This window comes from Bos indicus x Bos taurus, chromosome 7 (genome assembly GCF_003369695.1).
Source record: "Bos indicus x Bos taurus breed Angus x Brahman F1 hybrid chromosome 7, Bos_hybrid_MaternalHap_v2.0, whole genome shotgun sequence".
NCBI classification, from domain to species: domain Eukaryota; kingdom Metazoa; phylum Chordata; class Mammalia; order Artiodactyla; family Bovidae; genus Bos; species Bos indicus x Bos taurus.
This window is the reverse complement of record NC_040082.1, coordinates 104,786,449-104,808,419: the sequence shown is the minus strand read 5'-3', so window position 1 is coordinate 104,808,419 and position 21,971 is coordinate 104,786,449. Positions and strand designations below refer to the sequence as shown.

Sequence of the window (21,971 nt, the reverse complement as noted above, 5' to 3'; positions counted from 1 at the left end):
GCTCCAAAATCATTGTGGATGGTGACTGCAGCCATGAAATTAAAAGACGCTTGCTCCTTGGAAGAAAAGCTATGACAAACCTAGACAGTATATTAAAAAGCATCACTTTGCCGACAGAGGTCCATATAGACAAAGCTATGGTTTTTCCAGTAGCCATGTACAGATGTGAGCATTAGATCACAGAGAAGGCTGAGCGTCGAAAAACTGATACCTTTGAAATGTGAAGACTCTTGAGGGTCCCTTGGACTGCAAGAAGATCAAACCAGTCAATCCCCAAAGAAATAAATCTTGAATATTCATTGGAAGGACTGATGCTGAAGCTGAAGCTCCAATACTTTGGCCACCTGATGCGAAGAGCTGACTCACTGGAAAAGACCCTGATTCTGGGAAAGATTGAGAGCAGGAGGAGAAGGGGACGACAGAGGATGAGATATTTGGATGGCATCACCGACTCAATGGAGTTTGAACACTCCAGGAGAGTGTGAAGGACAGGGAAGCCTGGAGTGTTGCAGTCCATGGGGTCACAAAGAATCAGACACGACTGAGTGACCAAACAACAACTTAGAAATCACAGTCATTAATTAGTAGAGCCTTTGTGATTTAGGATTACCAAATGCATTTATGAAGATTGAATTCCTGAGTGTATTCAGTAAGATTCACTTATCTTTTTACATCACAATTGAATAAGCTATTTTCACACCTGCATCTCAGTCTGACTGGCTTCTTAGTTTCTTCGCAGCTGTCTCCTGAGACCAGCCCATGAGCAGCTGGCCCTCTGCCCTCAGAGGCAGCAAAGAATCAGGTCGAGGTTTAGGTAGATTACTGACGTCCTAAACTGGCCTCCTAAGGATTCCTAATCCTGGGGCAGCAGCCAGCCAGCAGGCTCAGGGTCACACAAGGTCCTTCCACCCTGTCCCCAGCACCCAGCCAGAGTTGCCATGGCCTCCCTTTTCTCTGGCCGCGTCCTGATCCGAAACAACAGCGACCAGGATGAGCTGGACACAGAGGCTGAGCTCAGCCGTCGACTGGAAAACCGGCTGGTGCTGCTGTTCTTTGGTGCTGGGTCTTGCCCGGAGTGCCAGGCCTTTGCACCCATCCTCCGGGACTTCTTCGTGCGGCTCACGGATGAGTTCTACGTGCTGCGGGCAGCCCAGGTGGCCCTGGTGTACGTGTCCCAGGACCCGACGGAGGAGCAGCAAGACCTGTTCCTCAGGGACATGCCCGAGAAGTGGCTCTTCTTGCCCTTCGAGGATGACCTGAGGAGGTGAGACAAGAGGAGAGGTCAGGGAGGGCTTCCTGGAGGAGGGGCTGTTTCTGCTGAAAGTGAAGTGTTAGTTGCTTAGTCGTGTCCGATTCTTTGCAACTGCATGGACCGGAGCCCGCCAGGCTCCTCTGTCCATGAAATTCTCCAGGCAAGAATACTGGAGTGGGTTGCCATGCCCTTCTCCAGGGGATCTTCCCAACTCAGGGATCAAACCCAGGTCTCCCACGTTGCAGGCAGATTCTTTATCATTTGAGCTACCCAGGAAGACCATTTGTTTATTGGTGTATCTGTTCCATCTGGAGTTGATAAAAGCATCCTCTGGGGGCCAGTCAGGACAGAGAAGTCAGGCGTGGAGATGGGGGAGGGAGGGGCACCTATGCCCATTTCCACCCAGCTGCAGGGGAGTTTACCACCTAGGGGGCGAGCCAAACCTGAAACCGACACTCAAACACCCAAAGAAATACATAATAACAAACTGCAGCAGTTCCAAAGGCGAAAGGGAGAGTGTCGTGTGAAATATAACAGGGAGACCTTGCTGAGATTTGGGAGTCGGGGGATGCTTCCCAGAGGAAATGGCTTCAAAGAGAGAACCCCAAGGAGGGAGGAAAGGAGGGTACAGAGTTAGGAAAGGGAAGGGTTTCCAGGCAGAGGACAGACACAGCACAAAGGCTCGGAGGATTTCAGAGAAAAAACAGCCAGTTCAGGGAACTGTAACTGTTCCCTGAACTGTAAAGAAGCCAGCAGGTACCACGCATGCATGTTAAGTCACTTCAGTCGTGTCCGACTCTTTTGTGACCCTATGGGCTGTAACCATGGGCTGTAGCCATCCTCTGTCCATGGGATTCTCCAGGCAAGAATACTGGAGTGGGTTGTCATGCTCTCCTCCAGGGGATCTTCCCAACCCAGGGATCAACCCAGGAATCGAATCTGTCTCCTGCGTTGGCAGGCGGGTTCTTTACCACTAGCGCCCACCTGGGAAGCCAGCAGGCATCGTGTGTAGCAGTGCCCTAGTCAGTCAGTTCAGTCGTTCAGTCATGTCCGACTCTTCGCAACCCCGTAAATCCCAGCACGCCAGGCCTCCCTGTCCATCATCAACTCCCAGAGTTTATTCAAACCCATGTCCATCGAGTCGGTGATGCCATCCAGCCATCCTAACCTCTGTCGTCCCCTTCTCCTCCTGCCCCCAATCCCTCCCAGCATCAGAGTCTTTTCCAATGAGTCAACTCTTTGCATGAGATGGCCAAAGTATTGGAATTTCAACTTTAGCATCATTCCTTCCAAAGAACACCCAGGACTGATCTCCTTCAGAATGGACTGGTTGGATCTCCTTGCAGTCCAAGGGACTCTCAGGAGTTTTCTCCAACACCACAGTTCAAAAGCATCAATTCTTCAGCACTCAGCTTTCTTCACAGTCCAACTCTCACATCCATACATGACCACAGGAAAAACCATAGCCTTGACTAGATGGACTTTTGTTGGCAAAGTAATGTCTCTGCCCCAAATGTCGCCTAATAAGTGGGCCTGTGATCCTCAGACAAGCAGTGGAGCTGAGAGAGAGAGGTGATTGGGTTCAAGCTTTCCAGTGAGCTGCCCGATAAACAGTGTGATCATTTGTGGCTATTTTCACACTTTCCCCTTTTCTGCAATAAGATTGTCATTCTTTTTTATTTATTTTTTGGTTGCACCACATGGCACACAAGATCTTAGTTCCCTCACTAGGGATCAAACCTATGCTCCCTGCAGTGGAAGCATGAAGTCTGAACCACTAGACCACCAGGGAAGACTCAGACTTACATTCTTTTTAAGCCCCCAGTTTTTATCATGAAAAATTTCCTGCAAGCCACACAGAGCATCCAAGAGAAAAAAAAAAAAAAAAAGAGAGAGATAAGAATAATTTCAAAGATATCAAAAAGTTGAAAGGAGCACACAATGAACCCCATGAAGATTATTCATATGTTTCTATTTGCTTTATCTCCACTGGTGTGAAGTTTGTGCTGAACCATTTGAAAGTGAGTTGCAGATTTTGGGACATTTTACTGATCTCATCAGTTTTGTTACAAAACGTAGAAGTTTCTGGTCATGGAGACCTTTATCCGCCACCCAAGATTATCAGAGTTTGCAAACTTGCTCACTCCCACAGGCTTCTGCAGCTGAGGAGGCTCCATTCCCCAAAGGGCAAATATCTCCCTCCTGAGGGGCAAGAAATGCCAACGACAAGGACATCACAGCCAAACACTGACTTTGTTTGGGGCAGGGTCCTCTCAACAACAGGTGGTGCTAGTGGTAAAGAACCCGCCTGTCAATGCAGGAGAAGGAAGAGTCGAGGGTTCAATACCTGGGTTGGGCAGATCCCCTGAAGAAGGGCATGGCAACCCACTCCAGTATTCTTGCCTGGAGAATCCCATGGACAGAAGAGCCTGGTGGGCTACAGTCCATGGGGTCACAAAGAGTCGGACACCCTTCCCCCAGGCAAGTATCCAGACAGTTTCTACCCTCTACCCTTCCTACATACTAGGCTGCCAGATAAAATACAGGATACCCAGGGAAATTCCTTGGTGGTCCAAGTGTTAAGACTCCAAACTTCCAATGCAGCGATTGTGGGTTTGGTCTCTAGTCAGGGAACTAAGATCCCATAGGCCGCATGAAAGTGAAAGTGAAGTCGCTCAGTCGTGTCCGACTCTTTGCGACCCCATGGACTAGCCCACCAGGCTCTTCTGTCCATGGGATTCTCCAGGCAAGAGTCCTGGAGTGGGCTGCCATTTCCTTCTCCAGGGGATCTTCCCAACCCAGGGATTGAACCCGGGTCTCCCGCACTGCAGGCAGACGCTTTACCATCTGAGCCACCAGGGAAGCCAAATTAGGCTGCATAGCCAAATTAAAAACAACTTTTTTAATCAATAAAATACAGGATACCCAGTTCAATATAAATTTCACATAAGCAATGGAGAATTGGGAGTATAAGTATGTCCCACATAATTCAGGGATATACTTATAAAAAGTTATTTGTTGTTTACATGAAATTCAAATTCGTTCACACAGGGTATCCTCTATTTCTAGTTGCTAAGTCTGGCAACCTATTCCTTTGGGATTTTGCAAGCACCACCTATGTTTCTCTGCGTGAAGGCCGGCAAAAGGGCCACCTGAGAACCCAAATTAAGAACTGTGGATGGATGGGCCCAGCCCTGGCAGCCTCCTTTACTCTATGAAGACTGCATAAGATTCTGGCCTAAATGGGAGATGAAGTCTGGGGTCTCCAGTGGATGGCTTCTGACAGCCTTCCTCTCATACAGAAAACAAAATCAAGTTCTTCCCATGGCCCTGCACTATGATCAGGGCCGCACTCCAATCTCTCCCTGATGTCCGGGCCTTTGCACCAGCTGAGCCCTCTGCCTGGGAAAACCTTCCTCTGTTCTCCCCTTCCTCATCCTGCAGATCTCAGCTCCAAGGGCACCTCCTGAGAGAGGCCCTCTCTGACCCTAAGTCCTTTAGCCAGTTTAATACCTCTTTATGGAATTGATCAATATTTATTCACTCATCCCATGTGCGTTTTTTGAGCATCTGCTGTGTGTCCTGCACTGTTTCAGACACTGGGGACACCCGGGTATAGAGACAGAAATCCGTGCCCCAGTGAAACTGCTTTCTATTGTGGGAGAAAATGACAACAGGAGAAATAAACTATGCAGTGCGTTGGGTGCGGAGAGTCGTGGATCAGCAGAGAGAGCGGCAGGGAGGCACTGAAATGTAAGGCTGGGTGTCTGCAGCATACAGGGTCTTAATCCTCAGATGTCTGGGGAGACCGCTCCAGGTAGAGGACACGGCCAGTGCAAAGGCTCTGTGGTGGGTGCGTGTCTGGGGCGTTGGAGGCACAGCCAGGAGCCCAGGGTGGCCCCGGCCTCTCTGGGTTCCTGGGCATTCTTAGAGGCTGGTATGGGACACTTGCACACAGAAGGCGCTCAGCAAGTACTAGGAGGAGGGGTGGAGGGTTCCTCAGCTCAGGATCTAGGACGAGGGTCCGATCGGACTGACCCACCCGCCCCGCAGGGACCTCGGGCGCCAGTTCTCCGTGGAGCGCCTGCCAGCTGTCGTGGTGCTGAAACCCAGCGGGGATGTGCTGACGCTCGACGCGGCCGACGAGATCCGGCGCCTGGGCCCTGCCTGCTTCGCCAACTGGCAGGAGGCGGCTGAGGTGCTGGACCGAAGCTTTCTGCAGCCCGAGGACCTGGACGACCCCGCGCCGCGGAGCCTTACCGAGCCCCTGCGCCGCTGCAAGTACCGCGTAGACCCGGCTGCGCGGAGGGCACGAGGCCGGGGAAGAGCGGGCGGCTCCGGACAGGAGGGCGAGGCCGAGGGCGAGGCCGCGGGACTGTTCTGACCCCTGGAGGGTGGACAGGACTGGGAGTTCTATGATGAAACCTCAGGAGGAAGGTTGGGGCGGAGCCGGGGGGAGGGGGAAGCCGGCTGCTCTGATCCTTTTGGTGGGAGGGGACAGAGAGGGTCAGGTCTGTGATGAGTCCTCCCCCCACCCCCAAGGGTAGGTGGGACTGGCGGCTGGAGGCTGTTCTGAATCCCCTGTAGGAAAGAACACAAGGAGGCGGGGCGGGGGACAGCGAGGGGGAAAGCGATTCTTTGATGAGCCCTCATCTCCCCCTGACTGAGGGCTGGAGGAAAAGGGAGCGACAGAGGATGAGATGGGTGGATGACATCACCGACTAGATGGACGTGAGTTTGAGCAAGTTCCGGGAGTGGGGATGGACAGGGAAGCCTGGCGTGCTGCAGCCCATGGGGTCGGAAAGAGTCAGACACGACTGAGCGACTGAACAAAGACAAACCCCTCCTCCCGGTAGTGGGCGGGACCAGAGTGGGGGAAGCTGTTCTGAGCCCCAAGGTGGAAGGCTGGCTGGCAGAGCAAGCACAATCTCTGAAAAGGGCTCAACAGGGCGGGAAAGGGGGACAGGATGAGGGGAAGGAACCTCTCTGAGTTCAGTCCAGGAAGGAGGATGTCCTCGGTGGCTCAGTCGTATCGGACTCTTTTGCGACCCCATAGACTGTGTGGCCTGCCAGGATCCTCTGTCCATGGGATTCTCCAGGCAAGAATACTGGAATGGGTTGTCATTTCCTATTCCAAGGGATCTTTCCAACCCAGAGATCAAACTCACTGTCTCTTACGTCTCCTGCATTGGCAGGCGGATTCTTTATCACTAAGGCTACCTGAGAAGTGCAGGAAGAGGGAGGTTCAGTTCAGTTGAGAGGGAGGCGACCCAGCTTAAAGCCGAACCCCAGGGCTGGGGATGGAAGCTGTCTTTATTCTGAGCCCAGCCCCAGGAGCAGAGGGGAGGTAGGGGGTGGGGCTGCTCTGAGCTACCCGGATGCGGAAGAAAAGCCTAGAATTGGGGCGTCGAGGTGTTTTTGAGGCCCATCCTCCAGGAATGAGTGAGGGCGAGGGGGTGTGTAATGACATGGCGGAGAGAAGCAGGGCAGGACCTGATGGAGTCAGTTCTGACCACCCTCCCACCCTCCCGCAACTCCCACCCCGCCACCCCCGCCAACAGATGGAGGGTGAGACCCAGGGCAGGGCGGATGACGGAGATTTCTAGGTGAGATCCCCCTCAGAATCTGTCACCCAGGGCCTGTCTTGGTTCTCCAGTGGCATGTCTGACTCATATTTTAAAATATTCAGAAATATCTTTAAGACTGAAGAGGTGAGATGGTTAATAGTTGCAAAAAGGGAAACTACAAACTAAAATCGAATGAATTGCGCTGAGAACGGCTCGCCCATCACACGCTAAATGAGTTGTTCACGTATTTTATGCGCTAACTTGCAACAATCCTTTAACAACAGATTTATCGTTTACAAAAGATGCAGTTCAGTATTTGGTACCATGTGCGCTGAGTCCCGGACCTACAGCGAGGGTTCAGTCTCCCTGTTGTTGGTGAACCCCGAGGATTCCCCGTGAGGGGGTGGGGGATGGAGAGACAGCAGAATATAGATATCAAAAATGCCAGGCGGGAACACTTCCTGGCTGTGTGACTCTAAGACAGTCACCTCCGCCTTTCTAAGCCACCTTTTCTCCTGTGCTAAGTTGCTTCAGTCGTGTGGGACTCTTTACGACTCCATGGACTGTAACCCTCCAGGCTCCTCTGTCCATGGGATACACCAGGCAAGAATACTGGAGTGGATTGTCATGCCCTTCTCCAGGGGATCTTCTCTACCCAGGGATTGAACCCTGGTCTTTTAAGTCTCGGACACTGGAAAGCGGGTTCTTTACCATTAGGGCCACCTGGGAAGCCTTCTTTCTCCTGGGAAATGACAATAAGATAAGGTTCTACCTAGCAGGTCAGCCAAGGAGCCAGAGCTGGAGCTCGCCCCGCGCACCTATCTCTTCACTTTGTCTCTGGCGCCGCCTGGCGGCGAGACGTGTCGTCTGAGTGGGGCTAAACATGCTAATAAATGCAACCCACACCTTCTCCCAGCTCAGGGAAAAGGTAAGTGGGGAAGGAGTTGAGACTCGGATTTGGGAGGCCCTAGAGGCTTCACTTTCGCTTTTCACTTTCATGCATTGGAGAAGGAAATGGCAACCCACTCCAGTGTTCTTGCCTGGAGAATTCCAGGGACGGGGGAGCCTTGTGGGCTGCCGTCTATGGGGTCGCACAGAGTCGGACGCGACTGAAACGACTTAGCAGCAGCAGCAGCAGCAGAGGCTTTGGGGCTGGACAAGTGCTTCATTTCATGCTCATCCCTAACCCCCAATCTCCAGGGGAAGAGAGGCCACCTGTTGCTGAAAGTTCACCCTGTACTCTCGACCCTGCGGTCATTTTACCCATCAGGTGCGGGGCTGGGGGCTCAAGGCTCACAAACTTTTCCCAAAAGACCCCCAAAATTTGAAACCTGAAAAAGATAAATGACTCCCCAAGTTGGAGAAAAGACATGGAAATTCAAAACCAGTGGGATCTATAACATTTCTGGAAAGTAGTATAAAGCACTGGTTTTATACAGCCAGGCTGTCTGTGGTGAGTGTGTGGCCCAGGGAGTCACTGAACCTCTCACGGCCTCAGTTTCCTCTTCTATAAAGTCCAGATGATGGCTATGTCATCTTTCAGACCTGATACATTAAGACAGGGATCTGCTTGCATCAGGCCATGTTGACCTCAGTTACCCTTAGATTCTGGATGCAGCAGGAATGTGTTACTTTTGAAACCTTTTCCAGATTTGATATTTCAAACTTTACAAGAATTCCAGAGCCAGAGTACAAGGCAACCCATTCATTCATGTCCAGCAAGCCTTTATTGAGGACCTACTATGTGCTGGGTGCAGATCCAGACACAAAGGGAATGCAGCAGTGGACACTTGAAGTAGTCCTGAAGCAGCGGTCCTGAAGCAGCCCGCCTCGCCCCCACCCCCCAGCCACAGATAGCAGGAAAGTGTATGCAATGTGCTGCAATGTGCTGCCAGAGATGCCAAGCGCTGTAGGAAAGCAAAAAGACAAAACAACCCAAATGAACAAAGGATACGAAGACACACTTCTCCAAAGAAGACATGCAAATGGCTAACAAGTGCATTGGCCAGCGAGGATGCACTACATCCCTGGTTATTATGGAAATGCAAATCAAGATTGCAACGAGATACCCCTTCTCATCCTATAGGATGGTTATAATCAACAAACAAAATAACAAGTGTTGATGTGCAAATCGAGAAATTGGTGTACTGTTGGTGGGAATGTAAAATGATTTTGGGGTGTCTGGTGCTGGCATTGTGTAAAACAGGCAGTTCCTCAACAGCTTATAGTTACCATTATAACCCAGCCATTCCACTCTGGGTATAGACCCGAAAGAAATGAAAACCAGGACTCAAATTGCTCCATGGACCTGTTCCTAGCAGCACTATTCATAACCAGCTAAAGGTGGAAACAACCCAAATGTCCATCAACAGATGGATGATAAGCTGAATGTGGTCCATTCATACAATGAAATATTATTCAGCCATAAAAAAGGAATGACACGTGCTACAGTATGGATGAGCCTTAAAAATCTTAGCCTCAGGGAAAGAAACCAGACTCAAAAGACCACGTATTGTCTGGTTTCTTTCATATGAAATGTCCAAAAAAGACAAATCCGTAGAAGACAGAAGGTAGATTAGTGGCTACCAGGGGCTGAGAGAGGGGGAATGGAAAATGGCTGCTAATGGGGGTTGGGGTGGGGAATGGAAATTCCAGAACTAGATGGAGGTGATGTTGCACAGCGTTGGGTATGTGCTAAAGACCTCTGAATGGTTCACGTTAAAATGGTTAATTTTATGTCATGTAAGTTTCAGTTATATTTTTAAAACTTAACAATAAATAAATATGGAGAAGGAAATGGCAGCCCCCTCCAGTATTCTTGCCTGGGAAATCCCATGGACAGATGGGTCTGGCAGGCTACAGTCCACGGGGTTGCAGTATTGGACACGACTGGGCATGCACCTTCTTTTTACAGCATACATAGGGGAAAAAAGAAATTAAATGTTATGAATATATACAAAGAATATCCATGAGCTTATATATATATATATATATATATATTTGAATTTATTCTTTTGAACTGTGGTGTTGGAGAAGACTCTTGAGAGTCCCTTGGACTGCAAGGAGATCCAACCAGTCCATTCTAAAGGAGATCAGCCCTGGGTGTTCTTTGGAAGGAATGATGCTAAAGCTGAAACTCCAGTACTTTGGCCACCTCATGCGAAGAGTTGACTCATTGGAAAAGACTCTGATGCTGGGAGGGATTGGGGACAGGAGGAGAAGGGGCCGACAGAGGATGAGATGGCTGGATGGCATCACTGACTCGATGGACGTGAGTCTGGGTGAACTCCCGGAGTTGGTGATGGACAGGGAGGCCTGGCGTGCTGCGATTCATGGGGTTGCAGAGAGTCAGACACAACTGGGCAACTGAACTGAACTGATGATGCATCCATGGAGTTCTGGAGGAGTCTTCCATGTCCTGGGGGTTGTAGGCAGATACGTGAACTTAATACCAAACCTAGGAGCTAAGCATGTGAGTTGCAGAGTTGCCGTCACAAATTAAATGGTCAGCCTCGCCATGCTTGTTATGCCAAGGTAACAGTACTGGTGGAAACGGGTGGAACTCTGAGACCTGGGATGGGTACATTTAGGCAGACATGAGGCTGCAAACTGAATACCTCTAAATTGCCCCAAACCTCCTTTGCCCAAGGAGGCGTCCTTTCCCCAGTCTCTGAAGCAGTTATCCCTGCTCTGCATACAAGTGTCTCAGTTGCTACACCTGGAATATCTGCCTTCCAACCCAGTGGCTAGTCTCCTTAGGGCCTCTGTTTGGCCACTAATAAAAGCCAGTTGAGTCATGGAAAAATGACAGATCATCACAAATTTATCTAGGTGGTGATTTAAAAAAAAAAAATCACAATTCTAAGTGAGGAATCTCTTCTGGAGCAAATTAACACAGCACCAGGCACCTGATAATGGAGCTACAGACTCGGAGAATGCTTTCTTCTTCATTCACATCGCAACCAAAATCAGAATAGAAGCGGGAACAAGCGTATAACTTTGGTTGATGCCTCAGTTCAGTTATATGTACTCTGCATATAAGTTAAATAAGCAGGGTGATAATATACAGCCTTGATGTACTCCTTTTCCTATTTGGAACCAGTCTGTTGTTCCATGTCCAGTTCTAACTGTTGCTTCCTGACCTGCATACAGGTTTCTCAAGAGGCAGGTCAGGTGGTCTGGTATTCCCATCTCTTTCAGAATTTTCCACAGTTTATTGTGATCCACACAGTCAAAGGCTTTGGCATAGTCAATAAAGCAGAAATAGATGTTTTTCTGGAACTCTCTTGCTTTTTCCATGATCCAGCGGATGTTGGCAATTTGATCTCCGGTTCCTCTGCCTTTTCTAAAACCAGCTTGAACATCAGGAAGTTCACGGTTCACGTATTGCTGAAGCCTGGCTTGGAGAATTTTGAGCATTACTTTACTAGCATGTGAGATGAGTGCAATTGTGCAGTAGTTTGAGCATTCTTTGGCATTGCCTTTCTTTGGGATTGGAATGAAAACTGACCTTTTCCAGTCCTGTGGCGACTGCTGAGTTTTCCAAATTTGCTGGCATATTGAGTGCAGCACTTTCACAGCATCATCTTTCAGGATTTGAAATAGCTCAACTGGGATTCCATCACCTCCACTAGCTTTGTTCGTAGTGATGCTTTCTAAGGCCTCAAGGCAATGCCAGTTCCTTTGTTCCTTATCATAGTATAGACCTTGCTGCTACTGCTGCTGCTGCTGCTAAGTCACTTACTTCAGTCATGTCTGACTCTTAACGACCCCATGGACTGCAGCCTACCAGTCCATGGAATTTTCCAGGCAAGAGTACTTAGGGACTCCAAATATCTTGACATCCCACAGAACACCATACCGGTCCATTATATGGAAGACATGCTGACAAGCCCTGGTAGACAGGAAATAATAATCACTCTAAATGCTTTTGTGATTAATATATACATATACAGAGAAATATACACAGACACATACATATGTATATATTGTGTTGTCAACTAAAAGAAAAATACACAATGTGAGAGTTGTGAGTTAAATTTTATTCAGGGTCTTACTGAGGACTATAACCTGGGAGATAAGTCTCTCAGCTCTGAGGAGCTGCTCTGAAGAGGTGGGAGGAAACTAGTTTATATGTTTTGCTGTTAAGGAATACATGTAATCAGACATAAATCTTGGTGAAATATTACTGCTACTCACAAAGAACAGATGTTTCAAGTTCATGGTTATGCTGTTTTTCTATGTATGGGAAGATGCAAGAAATAAGGTTCATTTAAAAATTAAAAAAAAAAATTCTTCTTGAAATGCAAAAAATTAAAGAAATAATAACCCTCCAAAAGGTGCCGTGGGAAGAACAAAGTCTAGCAGTGAAGGACGGGTGTGCTCTTGGGGAGGAGGTCCAGGAGGGCCTCTCTGAGGTGGTGACGTCTCTGCACAGCCTTGAAAGAAGGTGAGCGGAGGGGACATCCCAGTCAATTGCCAGGTCCGCGGGTAGAGATCGCGTAACAAAGTGAATTATTTAAAAATTCGTGCAAGTTTCTTTTCTTTTCCCTCAAACAACGATAAAACAGGCGCTTGGAGCGGCGGGAGGGGAAAGGGGGACACTTTAATGAGTTTAGTGGCCCGTGAGGGCCCTTGGACACAGCCACTGTGCCCTCATCCCACGTGGGGCCGCCTCCGCCCCTTATTCGCCCCGCCCCTTTCTGGCCACGCCCCCCAAGAGCCCGGAGGCCGGGAGCTGGCGCCCACAGGGTCCCCAGAGAGAGAGGACACTTCGTCTCAAGTTTTCCCAGCGCTTCCTCGTCCCCACCGCGACTGGCGTCCCAAGCTCTCTGTGCCCATTCCAACTTTCAAAAACCGCCCCATTCTGGACCGCCGAGGGCCCTAGAACGCTCCTCAACTGCCCTGCCTCCTAAAATCTCTTTGATTCTTTAGCTGTCCCCCAGGCCCGCAGGACCCCTCCAATGGCCAGGTCGTACGGCGGCCGGGTGCTGGCCGCGATGGTCTTGTTGGGCATCCCCGCGGCGGTGCTGGCGGCGCTGGGCGCGCAGCTGCTGTTCCAGCTGCAGGCGGGCCGCGCGGAGCTTCGAGGACCGCGAATCGACGGGCTGGGCCCGGAGCTGGGCGCCGGCCCCCGGCTGCCGGAGGACGCGGCCGGGGCGCTGCTGCCGCTGGCAGCCGCGCTCTCCGCGCTTGCCCTGGTGCTGGGCCTCACCTGCCTGCTGCTCGCCGCGCTCTGCGGCCACCTGGGCGCCGAGATGGCGCGGGGACCGGGCTCTAACAGGTAGGAGGACCGGCCCCACTGCCTGGCTGGGGTCTGGACGAGCCCGGGAGAGCCGCTGCCCTTCTCTGGGCCTCAGCTTGGGGGAGAGCTTTCCTTTCCCTTCCTCCTTTCGTCCATCCCTCCCTCCCTCGCTTTCTCCTCTCCATCCATCCCTCCCTCTCTCCTATATTTGTTGAAAATTTACAGCAGGTACAACTGCTGCTGCAACTCCCCATTTCACAGATGCGGAAACTGAGGCTCAAAGAAGGCCTGGAAGCAGCTAGCCCCAGTTGATAGCACTTGTTATTTAATGGAACCCTAGGCTCTAGGTGCCTCCCACATCTTGTGATTAGCACAGTGAAGCCCCCTGAACGGCTGGTATTCGTGATCATCCTCCTGTTTAGTCTCAGACAGGGGAGGCTGCTCAGTCTAGCTGCTAAGATTGGAAGGGAGTGGACTGAATTTGAACTTGAAGCTGATAGAGCCAGAAACCTGTGCCCTGGCTAGGGGTGGGCGTGGGGGTGAGGGTAGGGTTCCTTATCAGGCACCTGAGCTCAGGGAGATGGGCACAGGCGGTGGGGCATTGCATGTGGAGTGAGGACCGTTCCTTGAGCCAAAGACTTGGCTGTCCCACCTTCCTGGGGGAGGGGAGCCAGGATCCCGGCCCAGGCTTCCATAGATTTGATCAGATGGGCGCTTCTACCACTGAATCCTATCCAAACCATGCACCCTCCATCTGCTAGTTCAAGGGGGGCTGAGACCAGTACTGGGTATTGGGGACTCAGCAGGATCCAAGTGGATCTGGACCACCTTCCTGGGGATGCAGATAATGAAGAAGAAAAACAGATTAATAATGTCAAATGGTGATGAATGCTGGAAAGGGAAGAAAATGAGGTAATGTGGTGGAGCAGGAAAGGGTAGGGATGACACCAACCATCATGGGGATGGGGGTGAGTCCTACCATCAAGGGAGGACTGAGCTGAGACTTGAAGAAGGAAAGGAGGCTCAAGATCTAAGGGACTGTGATCCAGGCAGCGGGACCAGCATGTGCAAAGGCCCTGGAGCAGGAATGAGCTTGAGGTGTTAAAGGGGGATGGAGGTGATTGGTGTGGCTGGGGTAGGGGTAGATAAGGGAGATAGGACCAGGAAGTGGAAGTGAGAGGTACTGGATTTTTTTGGCTACATCGTGGAACTTGCGTGATCTTAGTTCCCTGACCAAGGATAGAACCCACACTCCCTGCAGTGGCAGTGTGGAGTCTTGACTCCTGGACCACCAGGGAAGTCCAAGAGGTACTGGATTGGATAGAGGTTCCTGTGCTCTGGTGAAGCTCTTAGGTTTTTACTCTGACTGAGAAAGCTGTGAGCCAGGAGGGGCATAATCTGACTTAAGTGGGTTTGGAAGAACTCACTCTAGCTACTGTGCAGAAAAGGGGTCAGGAGGGGAGTTGGCAGAAAGAGGGAGGAAGCCATTTCTACGGTACTGGTGGGAGGTGAGCAATGATGGAAGCTCCTTTTCTTGATCTCACAGGACTGGAGAAGAGCATGCACACAGCAGAAAAACTTAACATAGGGCCAGGTTCAAAATTATGTCCTCAATGCACACAGCTCTTGGGAATCTCTGTTTCTATTGCAGCTGATAACAAATTCACCTCAGTTTCCTCATTCCCAAATAAGCTTATGGTCAGTAAAATAATGGAAGTCAGGTGCCTAGCAAGTATCCACATGCAACGGCTGCTTCATAAATGTTGGATGTTCTAGTGGACTGATGTATATAAGTAGGTTGTTTCCCTTATGGCTCAGATGGTGAAGAATCTACCTGCAATGCAGGAGACCCAGGTTCAATCCCTGGGTTGGGAAGATCCCCTGGAGAAGGAAGTGGCAACCCACTCCAGTATTCTTGCCTGGAAAATTCCATGGGCAGAGGAGCCTGGTGGGCTACAGCCCACAGGGTGGCAAAGAGTCAGAGACAACTAACATTTTCACTTTCACTACATCGGTGGGTTATGGGGGAGGGGAATGGAATGGATGATGACAGGATGGATGAATGGACAGACAGTTGGTTGGCTCAATGAATGGTGACTGGGAGACAGATGATGGATGGGTGGGTCAGGGGTGGGAGATGGATCGATGGATGAATGAATGGATGGTGAATGACAAATGGATAATGGATGATAGTGGCTGTTTAAATTAATGGGTGGATGGATTAACACAGCATGGTTAAATGGATGGATGGCTGTATGGTTGAATACGTGCAGATGGATAGGTGGATGGATGGATAGTAAATGGTGGCGGATGGTAAAGAATGATTGAGCAGGGAGGGGGATGGATACATGGGTGGATGTTTGGGTCCTCACATGGATCTCCAGTTCCCCAGAGCTGGACCATTCTCCCTTCCTCTCCTCCCCAAGCTTCTTCTACCAGTTCTGCCTCCTGAGTCCATTTTCTTCCTGCCCCCCTCCCTGCCAGGTCTGACTGGTTTCTCTATGACTGCCGCCTCCTCAGACATGTGGCTCTCGGCCTCTTCTGTTGTGGGGTCTCCGTCTACTTGGCAGGTATGTGCTCAGGATAGAACATGGGGTGTAGGAGCCTGAGTTGGAGCAGCCAAGGGTAATGGCCCCACAATTAGGGTCAGCTCTGGAGCCAGCCCACCTTTCTCACTCTTGGTTCTGACACTTGTGCACATGGCTGGCATCTGATCCCAATGGGGATTCCATAAATGGTGGTTGTCTTCAGAACACTCGTGATTCATCACTTGTCTACACCTGGTTTGAACAAAAGTTTCCCAGTCTTTGCTGGTTTCTGGAGATAATGTTTCACAGGTTGGCCTTAGCAAACCTGTGTTTTGATCACAAATATCAGAATCCAGCTTAAGAAGGGCTTAAGAAAAAAAAAAAAAAAAAAGCTTCCTAAACCAGAAATGCAATTTTAAATTCCCAAATATGAAGCAGAGTAAAATCTAATAACTTGGGTGCCAGAAGGACACACAGTCTTTCCTTCCCTCGTTTGTAACTCTTCTTTGATCACCCACACATGCTGGTAAAGAAATCAGATCATCACATTTCTTTGAAGAGACTGTTGACATCTTATGTTTTGTTCCAATCTTGAAAAATATGTCGCTGATTCTGGAGACTCTGTTAAATCATCCATAGATCTCTAGTAGCCCTATAGATTACCTGTTTTACTGGAGGAAAAAAAAATCAGCTTACTGAATAACAAGGGATTTGCTGTTACTGTTTTTTTCCTTAGTACCACAATAGAGAAATAGAAGTTTGGAAGATATGTTTAAAAGATAATTTATGAAATATGAGCCTAGGGTTTATTGTGGGAATTTGTACACACAGGATAACTAACTCTGGATCGCTCTTGTTGTTTGACTTAATAAAATACTCTGGATGTGGGGTTTTTTAAAAAAGGAGAGTGGATGGAGTGACTTATCTATCTGAAAAGGTCAGGGGTTAGTGGCTTCAGGTGTGGCTGGATCTAGGCACTCAAATGAGGTCAGAAAAAAAAAAAAATGCTTCTCACTTCACCTCTTCACCCACTGTGCCCTGAGAAAGAAGTCTTTATCTGTAAGCACTTTCAACATAGTACCTATGACCTCAAGCCTTTTCAGGGGCTGACAAAACTGTTAGAGACTTGGAGAATAAAATATTCTTGTCCTAAAATACACAAAAACTCACAAAGGGCACAAAAACTATGTCAGCCTCATTAAGCATTAAATTAAGAATTTGTTCAGCTCCCATTTATATTCTTTTTGAGGTTAGGTGACCTCACTCAGCAAGAATTCCCAAGCATGTCCAGCCAGTCATTCATTCATTGCTAACCAGAACCAAAATAATAATTATAAAGACCTTTTAAAAACGTTTAGAGCAAAAAAAGTCCTTGGCCTCGCTTTAATATGCCAGACATAATACAGTGTGGCATGTTCAAAAGCAAGAGTGCAGAGCTGGAGAAAGCCTAAAAACAGTCCACAAAGTGCCAAGAAATCCCCCACCAACTCTGAGCCGCTCTCCTTTTTTTGTTGTTGTTCAGTTGCTAAGTCATGTCCGACTATTTTCGACCCCAGGGACTGCAGCACACCAGGCTGGCAATTCTTTAATTGCTGCCATAAGGAAATTCCCCTATCCCCATAGTCCAGGCAAAGGTCCCAGGGCTGACTCTGATTGGCTGAACTCCGGTCATGTGATAGCCACGCACCAATCACTACAACCAGCGGAAGCAACACTCTGACTGGCCAAGACTTAGGACCATATACATCACTGATGCCAGGGAAGCGGGTCAGTCCTCCTAGCCCAGTGAACAGGGTGGGGTTAGGGACTGGACCAGCACCTCTCAATGGAGGCTGATTCTGCCCCGGAGGGGACCCTGGGCAATTAATATCTGGAGACATTTTTGGTTTCGTGATAGGATGGAGGAGGGTATACTGGTATCTGCTGGGTAGAAGCTCCTAAATATCCTACGATGCACAGGATAGTTCCCACCGAAAAGAAAGGTGCCAACCGGACATTGGATAGGGCAACAGAGAACCGGTCCTTGAGGTCAGGTCGCCAACTGTCTTATTGTTCAGATAAGCCAACTGAGGTCAGAGAGGGACTGTGATTTACTCCAGGTCAATCACAAGGATTGCAAAAGTCTGAGATCTGGGTTGTTTCAATTGTGGTTAAGTACACATAACACTGGCTTCCCTGGTGCCTCAGGGGTAAAGAGTCCTCCTGCCAAAGCGGGAGATGAGGGTTTGATCCCTGGGTTGGGAAGATCCCCGCGAGGAGGAAATGGCACCCCATTCTAGTATTCTTACCGGAAGAATCCCATGGACAGAGGAGCCTGGTGGGCTACAATCCACAGGGTCACAAAGAGTTGGACATGACTGAGCGTCTACACACACAGTAAAATGGATGTGATGGTGACACATTTGTCAGGTGTGGAAGGGTTAGATGAGTTAGTCTATGTGCCTATCATAATGTACAGTTTTCTACAACTGCCTTCCGTGTTGGGGAGCTCTTCCAGGGCTTGGGGATCAAACATTGAATGAGAGCCATTTCCTTCCCCAGCACTGTCCATCTACGCCCTGCTGCTCTTCGAGATCGAGACAGGTGCAGCAGCTGCCTCCATCCTTGGCTTGGGTGCTCTAGTCCTGGTGGCAGCACTGACCCACACTCTGCTCCAGGCTGCCCGGACCACCCGCCGGGGCGTCCATGAACTGTCCCCACCACACTTTGAAGATGACCCTGTCCGCCCTGCTGAAGTCTCCAAGGCCGGCCCCAGGGCCCAGCCCCAGCAGGGTACTCATCACTGGACTCTCTACTCATCCTTCCCTAAGCTGGGGGACTCCCTCAGACCCATGGTCACTGACACAGCACCTGCAGTCATGGGAGGAGGCCGGGAGAGCTGCCTGCCTGCATCCCGCATGCACCGGACACTGTCTGCCAGTGAGGGGCGCTGGGGAGAGGTCACACATGAGATGCGCAGCATCCTGGGCCATAGGCCAGCGGGTTCAGGGAAGGACTCTACCTTGGTGTGAACCCAAGGATCAGGGATAGAGACCTAGTGTCAGGCAGCAGGAAGAGGACTCTTGTAGAAATAGCTCCAGGTTCAACCACAGTAGCAGTACAACTTGATTTCTCTCTCAGTTCGCAGCATCTCTGAGTTTTGTCCTCAAGTTTGCCTCATGGCACAGAATGGCTGCTGGGGGTCCAGCCTTCACCTCCTCACTCAGAGAGAAAAGTAGAGGCCAGGACTGACTCAGGAGCTTTTGGAAATCTTCCTGAGAGGCCTTGGAACTCTTCTGGTTATACATCACTGGCCAAAACAGTCATGTGGCCACACTTCAGCATAGAGGAGACAAGGAAATGTAGCTGCCCAGAATGAATAAAATTCTGTTCTAGGCAGGAGGGGGAGGGGAGAGCTTAGAAAGTGGTTCTCTAAACATCTCCGTCCATTTTACAGATGAGGAAACCGAGGCCCAGAGAGGGGCAGTGACTCACCAAGGGTCCCATGGCCAGTACTGAGCATCAGAGCCTGGATTCGAACCTGGGTCCTGTAACCTCCATGCTGCTGATAGTGCAAGTCTCAGACTCTGCGACTCCTTCTGGGCTGTGAGCATTTGAAACCTGCATGTGTCGAGCTCAGAGCAGCCCCGGGCCACGGATGCACCTGGAGACCTGGATCCAGGCTCCTGGCTGTGCCTGTGGCTGAGGGCTTCACCACTCTGTGTCTTAGTTTCCTGGCCTGTAAAATGGGAACAGAGGTGGTTCCTTCTTCTAGGGCTCCTGTGAGACACTATATGAGTCATTCCAGGGGCCTGTGCACAGCAGGTCCTCAATGCTTGTCAACCTGTGCTTCTGTTAGGTTGGGGTGCCTGGTGGCAAGAAAATGTGGGTTGATGGCTGGTTTCTGGGACTCTTGAAACTTATGGGGCTTGGTGGTTAACTCAGAGCCCCTCAGGGGTCTGAGCCCTTCAGATCCTCAGGGGTCTCCCGAGGTCCTGGCCCCATCCCTGTCCCGCAAAACTGGAAAATAAATTCCATGTCATTATCTCCATGTCACTTGAGCCACAACCAAATGTGCCTCATGGCCAAGTTAGGTCTAGGATGAAGGGTGCACTGGAAGGAGTGGGGGTGGGGAGGGCAAGAGTTGGGGGACAGAGTGTACCCCTTGTAGAGCCAAGTCTGGAATCCATTTCCCACAAATCTTCATGCATATAAATATCACAGCGGGTGGGGATGCCCTGGTTCCTGCCGCCACTCCGAATGGACAAGTGTCCTCAGCAGTCTCCCAGCCTGTCCCTCCCTTCCTGGGCCACCTAGGGCCACTAGTGGAGAAAGCTCAGCCACACAGTGGCTTGAAGACCCCAGGACCTGTCCCCATGGGCAGAGAGGTGGCAGCGCCCAGCAGCCTTGGGGGAGGCTGGTCCCCAAGCCAATGATCAGGTAGAGACTTGGATGCCCCACTCCCCTGGGCCACATCCTTCCTGAGCCCCCTGGGAGCCTACACAAACCTCCTCCTCCTATATGGCACCTGTCTCAGGGGGTATCCAGCCTCTTGGTGTGCATGAAAATATCAATGGAAGAGGATAACGTTAGAACAAATATCAAACTTCCTGGTGGTCCAGTGGTTAAGAACCTACCTTCCAATGCAGGGGATGCAGGTTTGATCCCTGGTTGGGGAACTAAGATCCCGCATGTCATGGGGCAACGAAGCTGCAACTAGGGAGCCCGCAGGCAGCACTTACTGAGCCTCCCGGCTCTAGAGCCTGTGACCGCAACCAAGACACAGTGCAGGCAAAAAAAACCATGTCATGTCACATGCCTGGTACTGCAGACACGCACCAGGCACTTCTTGGCTTTAGTTAATTCTTAGGACAACCCCGCTCACCGATAGGAAACGGAGGCCGGAGAAGCAAGGCCGCTTCTGTGCGACCACACAGCAATGGTGATGGCTAGGAGCACGTAACCTTGTCACATGGATCCAGGACAGAGCACACGCCGGGGAAACATTGGAGACTCCAGTTTTCTGCGAACTCTCTGGAATGGGGGAGGCCCTGGGGACTCTGAAGAGGGGCAAGAGAGTTGAGGAGGAAGGACCCCAGGTGGCTGTGGGTGAGGAGTGCCTCATCTCCTGGACTGGTCAGGAGAATTAGAAGTTGAACTTCTAGGCCTCACACCCAAGGCCAGGACCAGGGGAGACGGACAAAAGTTAAGGCAGCTCAAAAGAATTGAAAACAAGTGTTCAAACAAATCCTTGTACGTATGTGTTCATTCTAGTCATAATCACCAAAAGACAGAACCAACGCAAATGTCCATCAACAGATGAATGAGGAAACACAAAGTGGTGATACGATAATATTCCATACAACGGGATAGTACTGAACCGTGACGAGGAGTGGAGCTCTGGCACGCTGCAGCACGGGTGAGCCTACAGAACGTCAGGCTGAAGGAAGCCAGACACGGAAGGCCACGTGGTGTATGATCCCACTTATATGAAATGTCCTGAACAGGCGAATCGATGACAGTGTAGATTAGTGGTTGCCAGCGGCTGGGTGGGGACTGGAGAGTGATGGCTAATAGGGACGAGGTCTCCTTTGGGGTGATGGGAATGTTCTGGAACTAGATACAGGCGGTCCATGCACGAACTGACACTGAGCTGCACATTTTTAAATGGTGAAAGTCTGGTGTTCCAGGAGCCAGCTGGTGCAGACCTGGCTTAGGGAGCGGTCATGCGACCTCTACCTCAGTTTCTTTCTTTATAAAAATTGGACCAGAGACTGCCCTGGTGGTCCAGCGGTTGAGCATCTGCCTTGCAACGCAGGGGATGAGGGTTCAATCCCTGGCCGGGGAACTAAGACCCCACACGCCACAGAACGACAAAGCCCTTTGCGCGACAATTACTGAGCCTGCTCATTCCGGGGCCCTCACGTTAAAGCAGGAGAGCCCAAGTATGGCAGTTAAGACTGGATGCAGCCAAATAAACAAATACATTTTTAAAAATCAGGCAAATTCCCCCGGCTCCTACATAGCACCGCTGTGAGGACCAAATCAGAAAGGGTGTCAGTGGCTCCTCCCCAACGCAAGTCACTATTAGCAGTCTGGCGCACTTTAAGATGTAGACAACATCTGTCAAAGATGTGGCCTTGGTTTGGGGTCATCAGAACCAAAGACTGACACGATTGCTGAGATGTGGTTTACCTGGGAAGTGACAGAGTCCAACTGCCGGTGCAGGAAACCGGGGTTCAATCTCTGAGTCTGGAAGATCCCCTGGGGAAGGAAACAGCAACCCACTCCAGTATTCTTGCCTGGGAAATCCCATAGACAGAGGAAGCTGGCAGGCCTCAGTCCATGGGGTTGCAAAGAGTTTGGACACAACTTAGTGACTAAACAACAACGTCCCCCAG

General features: G+C 50.3%; 2 protein-coding genes across 2 annotated transcripts; both read left to right on the top strand.

Annotated features, from left to right (window-relative positions):
• Nucleotides 1–747: 747 nt before the first annotated feature.
• On the top strand, nucleotides 748–15,633 carry NXNL1 (nucleoredoxin like 1). The gene is made up of 3 exons (XM_027548200.1): nucleotides 748–1,264; nucleotides 5,306–5,983; nucleotides 15,548–15,633. Exons 1-2 carry the CDS (start codon nucleotides 939–941, stop codon nucleotides 5,634–5,636), a joined length of 657 nt encoding a protein of 218 aa, XP_027404001.1. The 5' UTR covers nucleotides 748–938; the 3' UTR covers nucleotides 5,637–5,983; nucleotides 15,548–15,633.
• On the top strand, nucleotides 12,467–20,819 carry TMEM221 (transmembrane protein 221). The gene is made up of 3 exons (XM_027548199.1): nucleotides 12,467–13,102; nucleotides 15,548–15,633; nucleotides 18,133–20,819. The coding sequence occupies exons 1-3, from the start codon at nucleotides 12,783–12,785 to the stop codon at nucleotides 18,600–18,602; spliced, it is 876 nt and encodes a 291-aa protein (XP_027404000.1). The 5' UTR covers nucleotides 12,467–12,782; the 3' UTR covers nucleotides 18,603–20,819.
• Nucleotides 20,820–21,971: the final 1,152 nt, after the last annotated feature.